The 23,586-nt window shown below is 45.1% G+C and overlaps 1 protein-coding gene across 1 annotated transcript in view; it reads right to left on the reverse strand.

Moving 5' to 3' along the window:
- DLEC1 (DLEC1 cilia and flagella associated protein) overlaps positions 1–23,586 on the reverse strand; it is a 712,951-nt gene that overhangs the window by 314,738 nt on the left and 374,627 nt on the right. The window contains exon 21 of the mRNA XM_086940885.1: positions 17,630–17,769. Within this exon, the coding sequence (XP_086797011.1) occupies positions 17,630–17,769 (140 nt within the window). The remainder of the gene's footprint in view (positions 1–17,629; positions 17,770–23,586) is intronic.

Genomic DNA, 23,586 nt, shown 5'->3' on the forward strand with positions numbered 1-23,586 from the left:
TGCTGCTGATGATACCATCGCTGCTATCGCCACTGCTATTGCTGCTAACGAGCGAACGATGGTGCGGTGAACTTAGGAGCTGAACAGCTGTTCCCCATGCAAGAGCCCAGCAAATGCAAGCTGCCCGCAGACGCTGCCCCTCCTCCTCCTCTTTGACGCGCTGAGAGAGACGCTGTCTTTTCTCCTGCCGAGAAATCCAGCTACGGCGTTTCCAGCCTACTCTTGCGAGTGACTGGGATATCGAGTCCCTGGAAGGAGATACCAGACCTCCAACATTCTATTTTGAGAGGTATGGTGTTGACTAAACCCTTAGAGAAAATTCTTGAAGCAAACCTTGGCAAAAACCAACTTAACTAAAGCTACTTACTTACTCCCCTCCCAAGTATTAGGCTTAGGTCAGGTACACTGGGGTAGGCGTAGTTAGAAGCACCAGTTGAGTATGTTAGCCTAATGTATATATGAATGTAATGATGGGCAAGCTTCATTGACGATGGGCAAGCTTCATTGACACTTTTGATTTTTGTATGTTGCAAGAGACCTGGTCAGTTGAAATTACACACAGGCTAGGATACAAATCCTATGGTGTCAGTGCGACTCCCTCTAGGAGTGGAAGACCCTCGGGAGGGTTGTTGATCTGGGTGAAAGTAGACCTAAAAGTGAACATAGAAGTGATGGATACCAACTCCCCCGATATTCTGATCTTGAAAATCAATGTTTGCAAAGGGAAAAAACTCTATTTAGTCAACGTTTACAACAGACCAACTCCCATTACTAGAGAATCTTCCTTATTAACACAACTTGATCTCCTATTGGGTAACCTGGATACTAGAGTGAATTATGTCATTATATCAGGTGATTTTAATTGCAATTATGAGCCTATTGTGGGGCTTAGTGACATCTTCTTAGAAGAAGATGAGGCAAATGGGATCCCTGTTTTAGATAACATAAAACCAGTTAAATGCTCGCCCCTGGCCCTCCAATTGACGAGACTATGCGCAGAATACTGCACTAGAGCGTGCAATGGACGGCTACCATCAGATATCATGAAGAAGCCTACCTTCTACAGAGGGAACTACAAAAGCAATATAGATTTTATTATTGCCTCAGTGTCATCATGGGAATTCCTTCTTGACATGGAGGTAATAGAAAGATTAGAGAGCGACCATTTCCCTCTAGCCCTTCAGATTGAGGACTCCCTATTTGGAGATACAGTTTCCCCACTGACTGGAGAAGTAATTAATGGTGACCAAAATGAGATACATATCAGTAACAATAGACGTTCCCTCAAATGGCCACTAATATTGGGCAATGGTGAAATCATAGCAGAAATCTATAAGCTCTTTGCTAGCATCTTTGGAGCATACTCAAATGACACCCCAAAGGAAGGTAATGGCAGTCACTTTATGAAACTACATCATAAATTTTTTGATGCTTTAAAGCCCTTAGTCACCAAGATGCCGAAGAAAAGGCAGCAGAAGACACACAATTTGCCCCATAGCAAACCCTGGTATAACAAGGACTGCAGGGAGTCCAAGAGGGCACTCTTAACTGCAATTAAATCGAAGGCACAATCGAATATTATGTTAGCCAGGAACAATTATAAACTGGTCCAAAAGGCATGTAAAGTGGCATGGAAAGAAGCAAAATGGGCTGACCTGTTGCATGCAGCAAAAACACGAGATAATATAGCCTTCTGGAGGCTGATAGCGAATGGGAATCACCAAGGCAGAGTGGTCAAGGACGTCTATTTAGATGAACAGACATGGGTAAACCATTTTTCTGACCTCTACAAGGAATATGAGGAACCCATTACAGATAGAACCCCAAGCCATGTCATTCCGGGGGACACCCTGGATTTTACTCTAGGCGAGACAGAATTGGCGATAACCCAGATTAAATCTGGTAAAGCCCCTGGGTTAGACAAGATCCCGGGAGACTTGTACAAACACGAATTAAAAATTTGGGCTCCATATATCAATGATCTGTGTAACGAGTTATCCCGGAATCTAGACTTCCCAGAGAGCTGGAAGGGGGCTGAAATTGTTTTAATTTATAAGAAAGGTGACAGGATGGACCCCTCAAATTATCGTCCAATAAGCCTAATGGATATATTACAAAAAATTTACACAAGACATATCCTATTCCGTGTTAATGATTGGCTGGATGAAAAAGCAATTTTGTCTAGATACCAAGCGGGATTCAGATCCAAAGTTAGCACAATTGATCAAATTTTTCGCTTTTGTTGCCTTTATTGGAAATACATTAAGATTAAAAAGGGACAATTACATGTTGCGTTCGTCGACCTAAGGGCGGCGTTCGATTTAGTTCCACGTAACCTATTGTGGGAAACACTAAGCTCAGTAGGGATGCCACCCACCCTGATAGCGCAAATAAAAGAGCTCCATAGAGGGAACTTTGCCAGAGTACGGTGGGTCCCAAAAGGCGAATTAACCCCCAAAATTCCAATCGAACGCGGTGTGCGCCAGGGGTGTGTACTGGCCCCCACACTGTTTTCGCTATTTGTGAATGACATTCCTTCACACTTGGAAGGATGTAACAACGACTCTCCCAAGTTGAATGGTGAAAAAGTTACTTCCCTATTGTTTGCGGGCGATACCATTCTAATTTCCCAGACAAAAAAAGGTCTCCAGTCTCTCTTAAATTCCTTTAATGATTACTGTAACAAGAAAGGATTGGAGATAAATGGGAAAAAGACAAAGTGTATGGTCCTAAATCCAACTAAAATTGACAAGGGCTGTCTAACTTTAAATGGATCAAAACTGGAATCAGTCCCGCATTTTGGATATCTGGGGGTAACATTAGACTCCAATTTTACATGGAAAGCCCAATTGGAAAAATGTAAGATGCTGTTTAGCCAGAACACAAAACCCATTCTTAGAGAGCAAGGCCAAAGCACTAGTAAGGCCGTGTCTCCTGCAGTTGAACTTTTTAAATTTAAGGTTCAACCTGCAGTATTATACGGTTCAGAAATTTGGGGCCCAGGGTCCAAAGATGCTTTCAGGGTCTTGGACAACAACTTCCTGAGAAGTCTGGTTAGAGTACCTAGAAGTACTCCTCTGGTTCCACTCCAGCTTGATCTAAACTTTCGTAGAACGGACCATCATATCATTCTACGTCCCTTACTGTTATGGATCAGGCTGTGGCGTGTACCCGAGTTGCAAGTATACAAAAATGGGTTAATAGAAATCATGGAGCTTGACAGCTTCAAGGTGATATCCTGGTTTAAACATGTTAAATTCTGGCTTACCTTACTAGGTCTGTCGCACTACTGGGAACAACCAGATCTACTTCCACCACATTCAAAAACCATGGTAAAAAAGTGCTTTTGGTCATATATTACGGGTATGATCAAAAACGCTTCATCTAGTGGGTCACTTGTAACAAGATTTCTTACCTTTAAAGATGATCCATTCTTCGAGTCCTTTTTGGATGAAATAGAACCACCGTTAGCAAAGACCTTATTTCTGAAATTCAGATATGGTAATCTCCAAATCAGTTCAACACTGGCTCGTTGGTCTGGTGGTGTAAACTCGGATAATCATGTAGAGGATGAATTATGTACCATGTGTGGATGTAATCAAAAAGAAAATGAGTTACACATCCTCTTCTTCTGCCCAACATATGCCCAGGCTAGAAAAAGATGGATCAAACCCATATGTTTAACATTAGGTGTAAGATCATGTTCTCAGGCCCTAAGGATTTTCTTGTCTAATACTAGTCAACCTATTGTATTTAGCGTTAGCAGATTCTTGCATAGTATCTTTTTTCAAAGAAGAAAATTGGGTTATAAATTGTAAAATGTTGATATGCCAAAAGTGTTGTAGATATGCCAAAATTGCTGCTTAGTAATAATTGAGGGACAACTGATGAAATTCTATTCCTGTCGCCCGTATTCTTGATGAAATTTTATTCCTGTCGCCCATAACTGTTCCTATTGAGTTTGAATAATTATTATGAATGTTTAAACATCTTGACCCTTGATTTTAGAATCAACATGAAAATTGAATGAATTTTATAGTATGTTGTGCATTTTAAAAGAATGTTTTATTTGTTGCAATGTATCGTTCTCTTATGGTATTCATGCCAAAATAAAGATTGAAATGAAATGAAATGAATGTATATATGTTTTATTCATTTTAAACCATTGTATGGCTAAGAAACCATATCAATGCTTTTACAGTATTATTTCGCAATACTCATTTTACTGTACATACTTTTTATAATAACAAGTCTTGCAATTGTGGCAATTCATTTCTCTTGTATGAGAAGAAAGACTGTTCAATAAATAATACCTTTTATTGAAAACGCCCGTCTCTCTATTCTCTACATATTGTGAAAGTAATCTGCACAACAACTGACTGAGTAAAATAACTGTCTATTGTTTCACACGACCCTAGAGATTGACTCTTATCTGAGGAGCAAAGTTGTCATGTTGCACGGTTGTTGGAAAACTGAATCCCTTCTTGGCTGTGCCAGGGAAGCTGATCACTTCCTATTCAGTCAAGAAAGTTTCCAGTGACCTCTGAGCTAGTTGGTAACAAACCCAATTAAGTTTAGCATAGTCAGTGGAGGCCCGGAAGATCCGCACTTCTACGTCGATACTACTGTGTATGTTATTCCAATGCGCAGGGCCTATTGGGAAAATAGGAACTACACTACACCATTCCATTGCTTCTTTCCCTAGAAGAAAGAATATTCTTGGGATCTTTAGCTGATTCTTCATTAAAATTGGAACCCCTTTATGTAGCTCACCATTCTCCATTGAATTGACCTATTGTTTGACAGGAGAATTGCTGGATGGTACACAAGACCCTATTCTCCTGAGGGACATGGTGTCATTAAGGTCAGCATAATTGTGGCCACTGATTGATCATGGTCAATTTTGGGAATGAACACAACCCCTATGTCCAAGACCCCAGCCTAGACTTTGATGTTGACCAGAAAATAGTTGATCAGACTTGACCTGTTTCCTGATTTATAGATTCTGCTGGCTAAAACATCTAAACAAGTCCATTCATTAAAGAGATACAGGCAACAGCCTATTAGCAGTGATGTTGAGCGCCTTTCCCCTGCCTAGTTTTCATGCCCCATCTCATTGTCCCCTCCCAGATGCCAAGGATTGTTCTTCCACAGTGGAACCATTTTCTAACATCTCTTTGATTGGACAAGGGATGTACTTAAGTCACTACATACCACTACAGTATGCTGGGTGGCTTTAATTCTGCAGTTCTGATTGCCAGAACTGTATCTTGGAGGGCTGGGAATACGAACTTGTCATATGCATCACATCTCAAAGGGCATAGATTTTCAGTACATCTAGTTCTTCTGCTAGTATCTAGACCCTAGTTAGCCTGACATACTGGATATTTAAAGGAGTGTTCGCCAAAATGTGTTGTTAGGCCGTGTAATAAAGCTTCGCGGTGACCCAAATTACTAACCTGCGCATGGAGGGCCTGTATTTTTGGGATTAACTGCTGGGATGGACTGTTCCACAAACCCATCCACTGAGATTTCTGACATAGTCCACGTTCCTTGGAAACAGCAGATATCATTCTGATTGATGAAAGGTTGCTAGACTGATCTTTTGTTTTAAGGATTAGTCCTGAGATGTTCCAGCTATTTGTGTGGCCTCAAGAGCAAACATACCTCTTAGCTTTTTGCACTAATATGGTTGGTGAGATTTCAGGATGAGGTCTAGTGCATGCAAGCATTCAATTATTATGGGAGACCCAATTGTCAGCCCAAAATTGACATTATTTTCCCTTTCTGAGAATATTTTAATACCCATGTTTAAAGCACATTGGCTTTGTTAGGCAGTAAAACATCAAAGCTAGAGTGAGGGCATTTTTTTTTGGTATACTGTTATGCTAGGCTTATCTTTCCCCCACAAAACAGGCAGTCTAGTTCCAGAACTCTGTCGTTGGCCTTGGAAATGCAGTAACAATCTCTAGCTCAAAGTAGCGAGGCAGGTAAGAAGAGAAGCTAATAGTTGGACTATTGTGAGTTCCAGTTAAAAAGCTCCTACAGAATTTGTTTGTTTGTGAAAACCCCCTAATTGTCCCTTTGAACAAGAAGGGCAGCCGAGGCAACCCTGTCAATTACAAACAAAAGATTAGAGCAAGTTTAAAAACACAGTGTGGGGGAGGAGCTACGCCGCGAACCAAGATGGCCGCATAGGCTCCCGGCTCCGCCGACCTCCCGGCCCGTCTATCCTGTTGTTTATCCTCTACCCACGCCCTGTGCCTGGATGTATGAAGGTTGCCTGATGCCAACGGTGCTGTCCCGGATTTCCTACCTTATTCAGCGACGGAGTTATGTTGTGTGCCTCAGAGGCATGAAACATGTTGACCACACCATAGGCGAGGGTTGAACGAAGCCAAATCACCTTACCTTTGTGCTTAGGTACCCCTCCCTTCACCAATTTTAACTAGGCAGTGAGCCACATGAATAAAGTAATTTGAAGTAGCTCTACTGACCTCTTTTTAACCTTCCATTCACGCTCACTACTTCACCCTTTAGGCCCCTCACACGCACGCATCTATTGGCCAGGAACAAAAGAACTCCACCAAAGAGTAGCACCCTGTGCTACCCGTCAGGCATTGCACCGCCAGCCTGTCCCTGGAGCAGGAGGCCAATGATGATACAATACAATCATCAGGTAGGATGGCAACAGTTGTCCAGCCTTTTAGTTGTGTGAGGCATCCTTAGTTCCACATTTCTACACAACCTTTAGTGAGAGAGCTACTCCCTTAATCTATTACCCTTCTTTTGGGGAACTCTGTACATTCTATTGGTATCGTGTTCCATTTTCGGCCTACTCCCGGGCTGCCGCCGGGACCTTGATTTTGGAAACATCCGAGAGGGACCTGATCACCATCGGCTGTGGGACCGCGATTGTGGCCGGTCTTCCAGGTTTGAATAAATTCTTTCCGCTTTTGACTTGTGACCTCGCTGATGGATGGTGAAGGAGAAGAGACACTGTGACGTGCTGCGATCCTCCTGCACCGTGGCTGTGGGTTGTGTGCCTGACCATCGTTTCTCGGTCCGGGGGCTGACGGGCTGCACCCACGGGCGGTGTCTGTGTTGAGTGTGCCAGTTCGGGGCGCCCTTGTTGTTGAGATCGCCAAAAGTGTGCCCGGAGCCCGGCGATGTGGGCTGGAGATTGTGTCCCCCTCCGTCCTTTGGACCCCGGGATGGAGGGGATGGATAGCGCACATTCATTGAGTTCCGTAATGGCGGCGATTGGGGCGCTCCGCTCGCAATTCACTGTTGCATGTGTCTCCCTGGCGGCAAAATGGATGATGTCTGCTCGCGACCGGCCACTGACGCTGCAACACCTGAACATCAGTTTGCGGTCCAGTCGAGCGATTTGACCCGCCATCTTAGGGGGCCTGAGCGGCAGCCCGACTTTGCTCCTTTGAGAGTCGGCCTCACTTCTCCTTCATCTGCTACAGTGCCTGGTCTTCCCTCTACGTTTTCTATCCGATGGTGTATCGTCGCTGGATGTCCTGTTCTTCATTGCCGAGTCTCGGGGTCTTGTCGAAGGGGACTGCCAGTTTTCTTCGTTCCGGCCCGTCTGTATAACGGAGGCCGCCATTTTGTGTCCGGACTTTGTTCCACCTTCAATGCCTCGGTCTGCCATGGACGCTTTGTCTGCCTCTGGTCGGATGTGGTTTGGTTGGAATGTGCTCCGGAACGGATTCACACTGGTCAGGGCTGACTTTGACTTTGAGTTTTTCTTGCTCCTCGCCACTGCTTTGGACCACCTGAGATGCTCCCTTTGTTTGCAACTGTTATGACTATGGCGATAGATCTCCTTGTGAGGCTTGCAGGGTTGACTTCTATTTTCCTGGGGTTGCTTAGTTTACTTTTGCCGGGACTGCACCGAGTACCTCACCGGGCCGGGGGTGGAATGGAGGGGGGGGTTTTCCTGGTGACTGTCCTTCCCGTGATAATGCCGAATGTTTGCTTTGCTTGATGATATCTGTGCTTTGGGGGGGTCACCGCCGGCAGGGAGTACCGGGTGTCCGGGGGCTTGTCTGTTTTTCTCCTCCTCCACTTCTTATATTCTTATATTTTTCCCTTCTGTGGGGCAGTTCCGGGGCGACAGGCACGCTGTTAGTGGGTTAGGCCGTAGCCATTACAGGGGTGCAGGGTGGCGGGTGCGGGGGGGGGGGTTTGTTATTTTAGTTTGTTTAGTTCTATGGTCCCTATCGCTCTTTTCCGGCTTTGGGAGGGTTCTTTCCTCTTTCGTAGGGTTGGCTGTCTCTTGGTCTCGCACCTTTTTTTCTTTTTCCGGCTTCTCAACAAGCCTCTGTTTCTCTGTTCTTGGGGGGTGGGCTCTCTGGGGTGATATTTAGAAATGTTGTTTATTGTAATATTGTCTATTGTCCAGTATTATCGCCGCGGCTGCCTAGATTGCATAGTTGCTGTAGTCATAGCCTATCTCTGACTGTACTTGGGGTACGTCCCAATCGTCTCCTTCGTGTTTCTCTCCTGTAAGGTGTGATGTCCTTGTTGTTGCAGCTCCTACTCTTTTTCTAAAATTTAAAAATGAAAACCTCATATCCTGTGTTGCGAGCCCCACAACCACGTCTGGTGTACCTTAACATATCCTGATCGCTGATTGGCCTAAGTTTCTCCTGTTTTTTATTGATTGTCTTTGCGGCCGGCCATGATGGTTGTGGGCCTGCGCATGTATCTCCTTCTTTTTTGAATAAAGGTTTTTAAAAAAAAACAAAAAAACACAGTGTGTACTTTCTGAAAGCCCACGCTGTGTTTTTAAATTTACTGTGCTCTTTGATTAGTAAAGCGTGACTGCGGAGGATTGTGGCCTTTTGTTTAAGTATTCATGTTAATCACAACGGTAATTAACATGAATACTTAAAGAAAAGCACACCATTTGCCCCGCGCTTTACTAACAAAAGAGTACAGCAAGTTTAAAAACACAGCTTGTACTTACAATTTATTTTGAAAGCACATGCCCTGTTTTTAAACTTGCTGTACTCTTTTCTTAGAAAAGTTAGCATAGCTGCCGAGGTTTCAGATTGCTTATGTGTGACATTTTCATAATTTCAATGTACTTATGATGACTAGCATTCAAAGGCTAAGAGTGACACTTTCTTGTGAACAAAATCAAAGCAATGAAGATGCAGTAAATATATAAAAATCCAAAAAATCACTTGCTAAAAAGCATTGGCCAGTTATTGTTTCACACTATCTGAAGCACAGAAGGGAGTAATTGACTTCTCCCCATTCGAGATTCACCTCTGCAATCTTTCTGTGCGAGTAATCGAATATTCTTGCAGTATAGCAGTCTCTGCCTTTTTGACTACGGTATTAGTTCAGATTCATCTTTCGTTTTTTAGTATTTTGGCCTTATTTCTATAAACAGCACTTCAGTTCCATCTGGAGAAGATAGGCAGCATGAATTTGTATCTGAATTACATGAAAAAGATGAAATAGTAAAGGTCTGCCAATACCATGCTACTTGGGCAAAGGCATGCGTTTCTTGAACTATTTTGTATGGCAAAATAAAATGAAAGCATGTCTTTTAGTATTTGAGGAACTTCCTTGAATAGGCCAGCCTACTGTGCCTTGTTCTATGTTTTGTTTAAACGTATCTGCAAGTAATGCACCATCTTTTTACTTTTTTATGTAAATGTTTGGAGTGACATTTGGCACTGCACACACGCGCCGTCTGGTTCCTGGCGCATATAGCCATGGTTACAGCGCACAGAGACCCTCCACTGCTGCACACAGAGGAAAACAAATAGAGGGAACATTGGTCACCACCAGGTAAAAGCTGGAGATAAGGGCCAGTAAAAACTGCAAAATAACCACCAAGCCATTGGAGAAAATCCAGTCTGCCAACCTCTAAATCGGGCCTTAAATTGGAGGGCTGCTTTCGTATTTGGGCACAATCTAGCTCTAGAATATTCGTTGATGTAACAGTGACCGAGCAAACCCACTGCCTTTTTGGTTAAGCCCAAGATGAGGGGCTTGAGAGCCACTGTGCCAAAATGTAGTACCATTTCACAGATGTCTGATAATCCAGTCCAGAATACCAAGATATCTCTGAAATAATAGAGGATCTTTTTCAGTGTACTTGAAGACTTGTGCTGTAGAAACAGGTTTACTCTGGGAGTAGAAAGAAGCATCACATAAGAATGCTGTGTGCTTCAGGGAGAAATACTGCTTGGCACTTGGAATAGGGTGAAAAGTCTCTCCCTGCTGGCTGTTGTGGCAGGTGGGAACCTATGTACAAGCCCCTTAAGAACAATGTTCACAATAGGGGATATAAATAAAGAGGGTTGATCTGGCAGCCTCAAGAAGGCATACAAGGCTGAAAGCTACTCTTTAAGAGTGCCCAGAGCAGAGTCCTGCTGGAAAAGGGTCAAAATAAAGAGAAGAACTTGAGGGAGGGAAGCAAAAAGAGGATCAATAGGCCATTCTGTACAACATTTTACAAATTGTTGCCACCAGCAGGCATACCCAGTCTTGGTAGAGGGACGCCTGGCTGCCAAAATCACATACTTTGGTAGAAAGATCAAACGCTGTCAACTGCAGCTGCTCAATCTCCACGCAAGAAGGTGTAGAGTTGACAGGTTCTTGTGGAGGATCCTCCCCTACTGCTGTGACAGAAGAATCTCTCGAAGGGGTAGCCTGATCGGAGGATCAATTCTCAGTTGGAGAAGCTTGTGGTAACAGACTCTCCATGCCCAGTCCAGAGTGACCAGAATGACTTGGGCCAGTCGCTTCTGAACTTCTTGAGCACTCTGGACAGGAGTGGTATAAACTCCAGCGTGCAAAACTGCTGACATTACGTGTTCTCGGCAGAGGCGAACAGATCTAACCAAGGTTCTCCCCACTTCTGAAAGAGATCTTGCGCCACCTCCGGATGTAGATGCCATTTGTGATCTGCTGTGCATCAACGGCTGAGCTCATCCACCCTGGCGTTCAGGGAACCTGCCAGGTGTTTGTTGCTGTACTACTTGGCGGTGGTGTTGTCCGTGAACTCTTGAACCTGTTTTTCCTTGATGGAAGGAAGAAAAGCTTTAATTGCCAAGCGAATCGCTCAGAGCTTCAACAAGCCAAAGTGGAGTTCGAATTCCGCCGGAGATAAGAGTTTTCTGATCTTCACCTCTTCCAGATGGTAGCCCCATCCAAAGAGAGAGGCATCTGTCACTACTGTGTGATCTGGTTGGGGAAGGGAGAAAGTCTGCCTATGATCCAGTCGCAGTTGGTCGGCCTCATCGAAATCCAGGCTAGAGGCTGAAACCTCGGTATCATAGCCTGAATATCCTAGAATCGCCACTTGGGAGGATCGGCCCGAAGTTGCACTTTTTCCAGAACAGCTCCGATAAAAGGGAGCATCCAAGAGTGAGTCATGTGCGACTTCCGCACATTGATCCCAGCAAAAGTGGGAGATTTGCCGTAGTCTGGAGGTGAGAGTGGATAGTCTAGGGTGAGCTTGCCTTTGACAGTCAGTACTGGAGATTGGGGAAGACTGGCACCTTGATCTGTGCAGATGAGCTGCGACCACCACTATCACCTTGGTCAACACCCGAGGGGCGCTGGTACAGTCAAAGGGGAGCACTGTGAATTGAAAGTGCTCATGGCTTACCATGAACTGCAGGCAGCACCGATAGGCAGGCAGGACAGGAATGTGAAAGTAGGCATCCTGCAAATTCAACGTTACCATCCAGTCTCCGGGGTCAAGGGCAGACAAGCGTGAGCTAGAGTGAGCATTTTAAACTTTTTTTTTTGAGGAAGTAGTTGAGGGCTCGCAGATCCGGAATAGGATGAAGGCCCTTGTCATTTTTCGGGATCAGAAAGTAGCAGGAATAGTAACCACAGCCTATGTCTGGCACGGGGACCCTCTCTACAGCTCCCTTGGCCAAGAGACTTGTGACTTATTCTTGAAGCAAGTTCAGGTGGTCTTCCGTCAGCTGGTCATAAGCTGGATGCATGGAGGGAGGGTTTGTTTATAAGGGGAGGGAGTAGCCCTTTCAGACTATCTTAAGAACCAATTTGTCCAATATGATATTTTGGCAGTAGTGGAGGTGATGGCTGATCCTATTACCAACCAGCAGCCCTTGATCTTAAAGGGCCGGACTAGGAAGGTTTAGAATCTGCAGGGGGAGGGGTGGACTGACTGGACTTCTGGCCGCCTGACCCATGGGGTTGAAAGCAGCTATGCCCATGACCTTGCCGAGGTTGCTGCACTTGTGCTGTTTTGTGGTTGAGATATGGCTGGTGTGGCTGAAAGCCCCTCCTGTGGCTTTGAAAGGGGCAAAAAGCAGATAGGTGGCCACCAGGAGGCACAATGACTTGGCCATAGCCCGCGAGTCCTTAAAGCACTCCAGGGACATGTCTGCCTGGTCTCTGAAGAGACTGGTACTATCAAAAGGCATGCCCATAAGTGAAGCTTGGACATCCCCAAAAAAGCCACAATTTCTCAGCCAGGCATTGCGCGAACAGCAACCGTGAATGACATTGCTCTGCTCAGCGAGTCAGTGGTGTCAAGCCCACAATGAATGGTGAACTTTGCCGCATTTCGACCGTCTGATACGGCTTGGGAGAGAATGGCCCCAGCCTCCTCCCGGACCTGTGGCAGCACCTGCACAATCTTTTATCACAAGCAGTGGGCATAATGACCTAATCGGCATGCTGTGTTCACTGACTGAAATGCAAGGCTGGCAGAAGAAAATATCTTCTAGCCCCAACAAAACAGCCTCTTGGATTCAGTGTTGGGGGAGCGGAAGTTAACGCGCCTTGTGAGGTTAAGGCTTGGACCACTAAGCTCTCTGGAGTAGGGTGGCTGGTGAATAACTTTGGGTCGCCCGGTGCAAGGCTATAGCAGCAGGCGATAGTCCTATTCACAGGAAGCCCTGTGTTGGGCTTGGACCAGGTTCCCAGAAGGACATCAGTCAAGGCCTCGTTGAAAGGCAGGAGGGGTTTCCAGGAGGGGATATCTGGCTGCAGGACCTCTGTCAAGATGTTCATCTTGACTTCCACCAAAGGGAGCTGAAGGTCCAGGACCTCGGCTGCCCTTGTCACCACCATAGCATATGAAGCTCCGTCCTCAGTAGCCACTGTAGGGGAGAAAGCAGGACAGAATCTGGGGAGGTATCCAGTCCACTGGCCTCACCCAAATCATAATATCAGTCCATTTCATGCTTAGGCTGGTCTTGTAAAGGGTCCAGCGACCCCTCCCAATCTTTCTCCATTCCTAGCCTCTCAAAATAAGGCTGAGGAACTGACCTAGGACCCAAGGGTGCAGCCGGAACAGGAACTGGTGTCGATAGACGCTAATTCGGGTCTGGTTTGTCAGGGATAAGAATGGGTCTGGGGCCGCCAGTGTCAAAAGTCTTGGTGCGGGTCGCAGGTGCAAAACCGGCAGTCCGGATCCACCACCAGATCCATTGGGGGCATTGGTGCCGGAGCAAGCAGTGCGGAACCCAATGGAGCCACTCTGAGTCACTGGGTCCCAAAGGCGCGCCAGGAGGGTCAGGTTGCCCAATCATGAGGCACATGGAGTCATAGAATTCTTTAAGCTAGGTGGGGGTTGCTTAGCTCCTGGAAAGGAAGGGAAGTGCGGAGCAGACCAAGGTGCAGGTTCCGCAGAACAAGGCCTAGAGCATTGAGACTCCTCCGTCAAGTCGGCCAGCAGATGGGGAGAAGTTGAAGCACGCTTCAACTTTTTGTGTATCCTATGCCTCTTACAAGACAGACCCGACCACTTTGAGTGAGATGATGAGGATTTACAGCCAGATTCATCAAAGGAAATTCGGCTCGCAGAGGGCCAGATTCTGAGATCAGAGCAGGTGCCATCCCATTGAGATCTCTGACTGGCAGGTGGGGCGGCCTATCAACTTAAACTTGTCCATCTTGTGGAGTGCATAATGAAACTATTGGACATTTTTTATTTATATGTAAAGCATACGTGGAACCCAGATGTATTTGGCTAACTCCCATGTGCAAAAATCTAGGAACGACAAGTAGTGCGGTAGCCTTAAGAATTATTCGCACTAATTCATCATTGCCTATATTAATAGCTACTGCTAAATACCTGGGGTGGTCATGGTCCATTAGACAAAAACTTATAAGCAGACTATTGTAAATAACGTGCTATAAAAACACTTGCAATCAAATACAGACAAGGGCCTACAACCCCCAGGGCTGGCCGCTAGCGTTACAGTACGATATTATTATCCAACTTTGAACCCGCCTCCCTGGCTGGGGAGTATAGAACCCCAACCGCAAAGCGCATCAGTTGCAAATGCAGTTAATTTGGAAAACAGGATATGAAGTTTTCGTTTTACAATAATAAGTAGAAAAGATCAGGTATCGTATAGTGTCTCGGATCACAAAGGGGGGCGAGCAAAAGAACAACGTGTCCAAAATAACCTTGCTATAATGTAAGTCAACGGCGTTAAGACATACGGCCTCAGGATAAGCTAGCACATTATTGTTTGTCTACGCCATCATTATCGTCCGCCCCATAGCACCAAAACCTCAAAAAAGGGGCAAGGTACAGATATAGAAACAAGGATGTAAGAAAGCCGAACCCACTACACTAACCCGGAAAAGGAAAAAGAAGAAAAGACAAGGGAAGAGAAGGAAAAAGAGGCCATAGAACAAAAATAATAACGAACACCCATCCCCCCACCCCTCCACCCTGCACCCCTGCTGATGACTACGGCCACCCCCCTCGCAGCGTGCCTGTCGCCCAGTAACCAGAACCCGAAATATAGAAGAAAGGGAAAGAGAAGAAAAAGCAAAGAACCCCACTCGATGAGGGAAAGCGGAGGAGGGCATATTTCTACGGACTCCCGGTCTCCTTCCCCCGTCATAGCCAGCCCCGCCCCGGACTTCGTTAGGTCAATAAAAACAATCCCATCAAACATAGTGCCACAATGAGAAACCCAGATAAAAATCTCAACCCTGTCCACGTCGATCAAATTCACTGAAATCATCAATTAAAGAAAGCCCTTTCCACAAAATACTGCCAAAGTCTACAAAACAGGAGTACACAGATAAGAAAAGAACGGCAGGTCCCGATGCAAATAGCTGGTACCAATGTTGCCCCTCCCCGCCTTCGAAGCCAAGCTTTACACCATCCGCCATCTTGAAGGACTGACAGGGGAGGGGAGTCGACACGATCCAAAACAGCAAAAGATAGAAAGTGGAAAGTTCCAAAATGAAGACATGTAAATGTTCCGAGGGATACACAATCGGGGGTTCCAATGGTTCCAGTGGGTGGCCAGGCACAGTACATTCAGGCAGATCCACTACAATAGGGGCAAACTCTGCTTCCAGCGCCGGGTCAAGATACGTCTCCGAAATGGCTATTGAAAAGCGGGCTGGCTGCCGGGTCGCGGGTGTCGAGTCAGGATCCGGTCTCAGGCTCATGAGTCCATCCATCTCAGACAACAAACTACAAGTTTGGACGTCGATAGTCCCCTTAAGTGCCATGAGTGCCTCCAGCACCGTTCGCAGAGACGGGCCAGTTCGAGCCTGCTCCGCTAGATGCCTTTCATCCTCCAACATGGTGGTCCCCACGGAGAGGCGCCTTCTCCGGGGCGATATTAGGCGGAGCAGGAGTAAGCCATGAGGGACTGACGGTTAGCGAGCAGTAGTACGCAGCGAGGCACCGACCCGGAGGAACCGGCGATGTGAATGCCAAGCCCCCGGTCAGGGACCCCCCACACAGCACCGTGCGTCACTCGTCACTTCACCTACTGTAAGGCACCAGGCAGCTGATGGTAGCGAAACAATCAAAAAAGTCTGAGTGCTCCGGAGACCGGACCCAACCACATTCAGCAGTCCGTTGTTATTCAACTCAGACCCGGCAGAGCCAGCACTCGAGACCCCGGCTTCCCTGCTGGATTAGGCCTCAATGCGACACTCGACGTAGCTCCGTTCCACAACGGCGGAGAAACTCCGGGATTGCATCCCTGGAATGTGGATCGGATCACTCACACGGATCCGGTGCAGGTAAGCAGGATAAACAACAGGATAATAGAGCGTAGGACGGAGGTCAGCGGAGCCGGGAGACTATGCGGCCATCTTGGTTGGTGTCGTAGCTCCTCCCCACATCTGCATTTTTAGTTTTCTATATTTTTACATTTTTAAACCTATGATTCAACTGATGCATTTTTAAAAGTTTATAGTTCTATTTTTAAGGAGCACAAATCAAGTTTTTTAATGGATTTCTATGTATGAAAATGCTTTTATGTGTTTTATCACTAATAAAGCAAGACTTGACTTGACTTGACTTGAGAATCTGGCCCTTTGCGAGCGATTCATCATCCCAAATGCAAAAATCGCAATTATAGAAATCGCTAAATTGTGATGAATTGCATTTAAGGAATCTCAATTTGAGATTCCTTAAATGCACTTCATGAACCATTTAAAAATTGCAAATTCGCAGTCTTGGGCCGCTATTTACCGCGAAGTCTGACTACGTGGTAAATAGCAAAAACTTAGAAAAATGCACTTTAGTGCATTTTTCTAAGTTGTAAGTTGTAAGTTTTATGTTACTTTGGACATGTGTGTGCGCAACACCAGTGTACATTACCATTTCAGGGGTGCTACAGGGTGTCCTTTGGACACCCTGGCACCCTTGAAATCGCTTCCTTATTTGCGATTCGCTATTTGCTAATCGCAAATAAGGAATGACTCCCCATTCTGCTAATCGCAAATAAGGAAGGACTCCCCATTCATTCCTATGAGCCTTTAGGCCCACAGGAATGAATGGGGTGTCATTCCTTATTTGCGATTAGCAATTAGCGAATCGCAAATAAAGAAGCTGTAGGAATCGCAATAAATATTGCGATTTCTACATGAATCCCGTTTTGCGAGTCTTTAACCGCATCGCTGCGGCGGTTATTTTTCCACTGTGCGGCATTTTTAAAAATACAGCGTTACATGACAAGCTCAGCTCGTCATCCGCACACGACCACCGTGGCTGATGACGAGCTAAGCTCGTCATCAGCAGCGAAGGGGTTAATAGCGATTCCTTAATAATCGCTATTAAGGACTCGCAAAACATGACAATGATGAATCTGGGGGTTAGGACTCCCAGAGTAGTGCCTAGATGTATCTCTCGACCAGGATCAGGAGCGAACGGCGTTTAGCTGAATGCTGGGCTGCAAGCAGCTTTATGGACTACTCCTTCAAGCCTTCGGAGGCATGGCCTGGTAGTCGGGCCATGACTTCGGATCGTGGTCACACTCCAGGCACCAGAGACAAATTAAGTGTGGATCCATTACTGACATGGCATGATGGCAGGCACCGTACGGTTTGAATCCATTAGTCTTTTTCGACATAGAGGAAAAATAGTGAGGTATTTTTACTGTGTCCTGCGCGGATAGGGAGGTCCTTATTTAAGGTTGTAAAATTTGGAGAAAATATTTTTATAAGCAGGCTGCAATCAGCGCACCCTACTCACACATGACTAAACATTTGTGCAAATGAGTAGATACATCTTTTACTCATAATTTACATTATGTAATGTGCAATAGATATCTAGAACAAGAGAGTGACAGAAGTACAATACATTTCTGGGCCAAATGTCTTGCTACTGGGATACAATTTTTACCTTCCTTCTCCATTTTCCACCATTAATTCTAAGACAGTCTCTAGTCGCTGACATGCGAACGCCTCAAATAAGATCGAAATTGTCTCTGAACCCAACGGATGTAACTCTCCACTTGGTGGAAGGACAGTGAACTGGGACTGCTGTGTAAGAAAAAAAAGAAGCAACAAAAAAAAAAGTGGTGTTAACTCACTGCTGGAGAAACACAGTTTGTCATACAATGCATTTATGTTTAGTGATTTGATGGTGTGCAATTTCAGATCTAGGAGGTAGCTTTGGATATCAATAAAGACTAAACCATAACCATCACCATGACAACTTCCTGAATTAAATCAAAGATATTTTATGCGGTGCTCAGCCCAGCACCGCCTGTGCTAAAAAAGGTGCAGTGAGAGCAGACACATAAAAAGGCCCTTGCTTAAGAATAGGAAATACGAAATATGTAAAGGGGTGGCAAATCTCAGGGTGCTTATTTTACCAGTTAAAAAGATACACATTTATCTCTAGACTGTGATCTACTGTTCCTTCATAGACTCTCTACTTTTTAAGGATATGTCTCAGAATCAGCAACCCCACTAACCATTCTAATTTACCAGCAACTTGTAGTCTCTCCCTCTTTTCTCAGAATTTACCTCTCACCAGCAAATTTCTGTTGCTATACTGAAGCAGTACCATAACAATCCCAGCCACCAACTGGACATGTGATTGCGATAGGGGAAATACGACCATGGCAGGGAAGAGTAGGATTATGAGCAATTATCGACAAGGAACCAGACAATACTAACTCTTCTTTTGTCATCAGTCCCTAATTTTTTAGGCTGTCCCAAGCAGTGTAAAATATATAACTGACATCCTTTCTCACCTGTGCATGTCTGAAACAAAGAACAAGACATATGGAGGAAACCAGTCCTAACACACTGCGTAGAATGCAAGAGACTGTCTTTAGAACAAATTGACTTAAATTGTGAAGGATGAAATGTCCCATTTACTACAAAATGATCATGGATACAAGAAGGAACCACAGTAGAATTTCAGCTAGATTCCTAATGACCAACCAGGAGAGCGCTTTGGCAACTGAGGGATAGGCTTTCTCCAGCACACACAACAAAAAACAAGCAACACAGTCACAGTTAAAAAAACTTTATTTGGTTTATCACAACCGTAAAGCACGCAATAAATAATTTATGACAATCAACATTTTAAAGCATAGTGTTTCCGATAAAAACATTGTTTGAAATGTTTACAATTTTTATAAAATTTCCAGTCCTGTTCCAACCCCAATTATTTATTCCTTGTCCGCTTTCAGTTGGAGGTTGTGCAACAGTGTCATGAACTTTACGCCACGGCAAATTAAGATGTTTGATGAGCCACCCATCCAGCTTGTTACAGACTGTCTGCAGGTGGGGTTGTTTAATTAATTTAGAGTTACTTTTAGGAACTTCCTTCTTTCGTCTTTAACAGTGGCACAAACACACATCAAGTGGCATACAGCTTCTGTGCGGTATCCACACAGATGACAATTTTCAACTTGGTGTTTGCTTTTCCAGGTGGGGACCAAGTCCTTTGAGTTATGATCTCCTAATCGGTACAGCATAAACCTCTTTTTTAATGTTAGTCGAAAGTGAGCAGCTAAATAGGCTTGAGGTTTTGGCTTTGTATATGAGTTTATTACAGCCCAGGCGTGTCGCCGTTTGGTTAATCTACTTTTATCTTCCATAAAGGATCATTTCTTGGCCGTAGCATTGCACACTCTGTTAAATGCTGTTCTTTCCATCTTGCTATTCCATACTTCGTCAATGTCTAAAATGTCCAGGGCTGTACCCAAGTAATTGCCCCATGTGTTTGGTGTTTTCTGATCAAACGGAGACCTTATTTCGGTCCAGCATAGGTTGCTCAGAGATACAGATTCTGATGCTCGGAATTTCCAGCACAATCTTGCAAACGTTGCTTTTCTTTGATATTCCTGGTTCTGAAAACCAAATTCCAAGCATATCTGTGCTGGAGATGCTACTTTAGGAAGGTTAAAAACTGCTTTGTATACTTTTGTCTGCAGCTCATTTAAAATTTCGATTTCTTGACCGTGCCATTTTTCAAGGCAATAGGACAGAGTTAGGAGTAGTTGTGCTGCCATTGTTTTCAAAAGGTGACTGTGGGAAGGACATCGCAATTTCTTATACAGCTGTTTGTAGGCAAAAATTAATGATTGGGGTTTTGCTTTTATATCTGTTTTTTGATCCGTAAAGGACATACTTCGGCCCAGTTTAATGCCCAGGCATTTATATGAGCAAATTTCCTCAATTTGTGCGCCGGTTGTGTACCATTTATATTTTCCTGGCCTAGGGCCTGTTAGTCGCACCACCTTGATTTTTTTCTTATTTAATTCCAAGCCTAAGTGATCAAAATAATCGGTCATGTTGTTAATGACTCTTTGCAACCCGATTGGGGTTTAGCTCACGACCACAATATCGTCAGCATATTGCCGGAACTGAATTGCCTCGTTTGCCAGTTTAGGAGGATGACCATTTACTTTTAATAGGTAGTTGTTTAGGTCGGCTAGATATAGGAGGAATAGGCAATCCCCATGCTTCCAATTTTAGCAAAAGATGATCTTGCGGCACTCTATCAAAAGCTGATTTCAGGGCAATACAACATGCAAATGGTCCTGCTTTTTTGCATGTAGCTTTTTCAATTAGGATCGTCAATGCTGCCAGGTTTGTGATGGTGCCCATGCCCTGCCTGAAGCCTGTTTGGCATTTCGGGATTATTCTTTTTTCCCCCGTCCAGTCCTGTAAATGTTGTAAAATACATGATGCGAAAAGTTTTGCCTCAACATCGATCAGGGCAATGAGCCTGTAGTTTCCATGTTCGATTCGAATGCTATTTTAATAGATTGGATGAAATAGGTTCCCTCTCCAGGAATATGGTGTCTTATTCTCGCGATATAGGTGGTTAAAAAGTGGTGTGAGGTAGTTAGCCAAACAACAGGATCTTGCTTAAAAAAAGCATTTGGGAGGCCGTTTGGCCCTGCGACGCCCGCAATTTTAAAGTTTTTTATCACTACTTTTAAGTGTTTTGTTGTTGTAAGGGTTGTTAGGTCTTGAATAATGGCTTTCATTTGGTCCCCTTCAGTGTTGCACTTTTTCCAGTATGGAGCGCCCTATTGCAGTTGAATTTGGATTTGTGTCCTCCAATTTATATAGAACTGTTTCTGCCCATTATGAGTACCAGTTTGTGTGTTATTATACAATTTGTCAATATGTTGTATCCAAGCTGATTCACTTATTCCTGCATTTTGGCGCGTTCCTGTTCCTTTTGTTAGATTGTTTATTAGCCCCCCAAATTCACTGCTGTTCAGCAATTTGCTTGCCCACAGCAATTTCGCTCAAAGGTTTTCAGTATCCACACTTTTTGCATCCCTACACATTTCCTTGTATTCCTTTCTCATTTTTATGACATTACTATTGTCTATTGCTATTCCCATTCTGGCTGCTGCGGCCTTGTCTCTTGCCTCCTTTGAAATTTTCCTCTTCTGGTCTCTCAGCTGTATATTGTACCATGCTTCTTTTCTGGTGCCATAAGTCAATTTGCTTGCTGGGATTACTGGGAATTTGTCTAACAAGGTCGTTCCTAGATTCTCCCAATCTTGTTCTAATAAATGGGCGCCCAGTGACCCGATGTTCTCTAGGTGGTTATACACTGTGTCCCTTATTTGTTTGGTGTTTGTTCCTCTCCATTTAAGTCTCCTTTGATTATGTCTTTCTGGTGACAGAGGGAAGTAAATTAGTTGTACTGACAACTCAATCAATTCTAACATGCAGGTGATGGGGCTAAGAGAAGGAGTACACTATTGTGTGAGCGTTACACAGACGCCAAATGTAAACAAGCTGCCAAAGCTGAAACCAGTTGTGTAGTGTCTGGGGGACGCGGTTGTGTGAAAAAGTGGAGGGAATGATTGATCCATGTCAGTGTTCAAGACACAATTGAAATCCTCCCTATGGAGGAATGTGATTTGATCTGTGTTAGGTGCGTATATGATGCCTATGAAGATGTGGCGGCTGTCTAAGTGGCCCTTGATGAACACATAGCGGCCCTCAGTGTCCACAACGACATCTTCCGCCATGAAGGGGACCCCTGGTTTGACACCTCTGGCATAGGAGGAAAAAATGGTGGCGAACACTTCACCACGCCAGCGTCTTTAAGGCTTAGTCATTTCGCTGAGTGTTAAATGTGTTTCCTACAATAACCTACATGGATGGAACAAAGTTTGACATATGAGTAAACATTGTAGTGGAGCAAGGGGGTGTGATTTTCCCACATGTTCCAGGTAACGATGTTAGTATGGGTAATGCTGTCAGCATTGGTGAAACACACAGCAAAGAGGAGGTGAGGGGAGAAGGTGCAGCAGTCAAAGGTGGTGCACCCCATACATTGAGAATGTGAATGTGCCAGCTAATGGTGGGTGAGCAGCACCACATCAGGGCGCCATGATGTGACCCAAGGTGACACCGTAGTGTCAGCAATACATGGCGAAGAAGTGCAGGGGCATGGTGCCCACATGCCAACTGTAAAGGAAAAGAGGTTAGTTGAGATACAGGTAAATCCACAGTAGGTCATGGTTATTGGAGTTTCATCATACAGGCTGCAGTGATTTGTGGAGCGTAGTTCAAATTAAATTGTCTACAGTCTGTGGAGTTACATCAGGGGAGATCCATTCCATCCATTCCAGAGGGCTTTTTTACAGAGGAGCCGTCATCACTGGAGGACTTGGCAGAGTAATCATCAGGATTGAAGTCCTGGGTAGCCTTGTGTATCGCTGCCGTTAACTGTAGAGCTTGTCTTTTTTTCTGTATTACTTGCTCCAGATGGGAGTGGCTTTGGGTCTGGGAGAGCGCTTTGATTTGAGTCAGCGTCTGGTATGGTGATCTTCAGTGGGACCGCGGGGAACAGATTTGTCCGGTGGGAACTGGCTAATAGGTGCAAGTCCTGATTACATCAGTCAGTCCCAAGCATCTCCTGGAGATTTTCAGAAGTGGATTGTTTTATCGGCAGTAATGCGAAGACATTCGGGGAACAAAAGGGAGTACCGCAAATTAAGAAGGAGCTACGTTGATGCTGCACCACCACTGTGTAGTCTGGAGGAAAACATGATGCTGGCATTATCAATGACAACATCTCAAAGTTCCCAAGCTTCTGGTAAAATTGAGTTGCGGTCTCAGTAGTGAAGCAGGTGGAACAGTAGTGGTTTGTGGTCAGCCAGGCGGGGTTTTCCATGTTGGAAAGCGATGGGCCTGCTCGATCAAGAAGAACTGTCATAGGGTGGTTGGAAGGAGTGGATCATGCAGCCAGTGTTCAACGTAGTCTACCACGTTATGTCCTTCGACTCCTTTGGGGAGACCAACCATGCAGACATTGTTTCTTCTAGAGTAGCTTTCCATATCCTTTGCCCTGTACTTTAGGGTGTGCACACCGTCCACAATTGCCGGGGATTTTGGCTGTTTGGTAAGAGTTTGGTCCGCAGTGGAGACCTTGCTGGCCAGTTTAGGTGGTCTGCGTGTAGCAGTGTGAGGTCTGCCGCCATGCTGTTATATTCATTTTCCATAGAAACCTGGGTGCTTTCCAGGGACGCCTGGGTCATCTCCACAGAGTCCAGGACGAGGTCCAACTTGTCCCTGAGGGATAGGGTCAGAGGAGGCAGGGATGCTAGTCATTGTGTCGGCAGTGACAGGTGGGCGAGGGGTCACATTTGTGGCGCCCGAGCAAAGGTGCCCCATGGTCTTGTTGTATGTAATTGGACCCTTGGTGGGGTGGGGAAAGGTCAAGGTCACTATGGCAGCTGGCCCACTTGCCAGCATCTGAGGGCCCACACAGATGCCGCAGCACAAGCAGCTCAGCGTCTCCAGAGGTGACCAGAAAGCAGCTCTCAACAGAAAGGGCACCAAGGTGGGCAACAATGAAGAGAT

Source organism: Lissotriton vulgaris, chromosome 10, assembly GCF_964263255.1.
Source record: "Lissotriton vulgaris chromosome 10, aLisVul1.2, whole genome shotgun sequence".
In the NCBI taxonomy this organism is placed as follows: Eukaryota; Metazoa; Chordata; class Amphibia; order Caudata; family Salamandridae; genus Lissotriton; species Lissotriton vulgaris.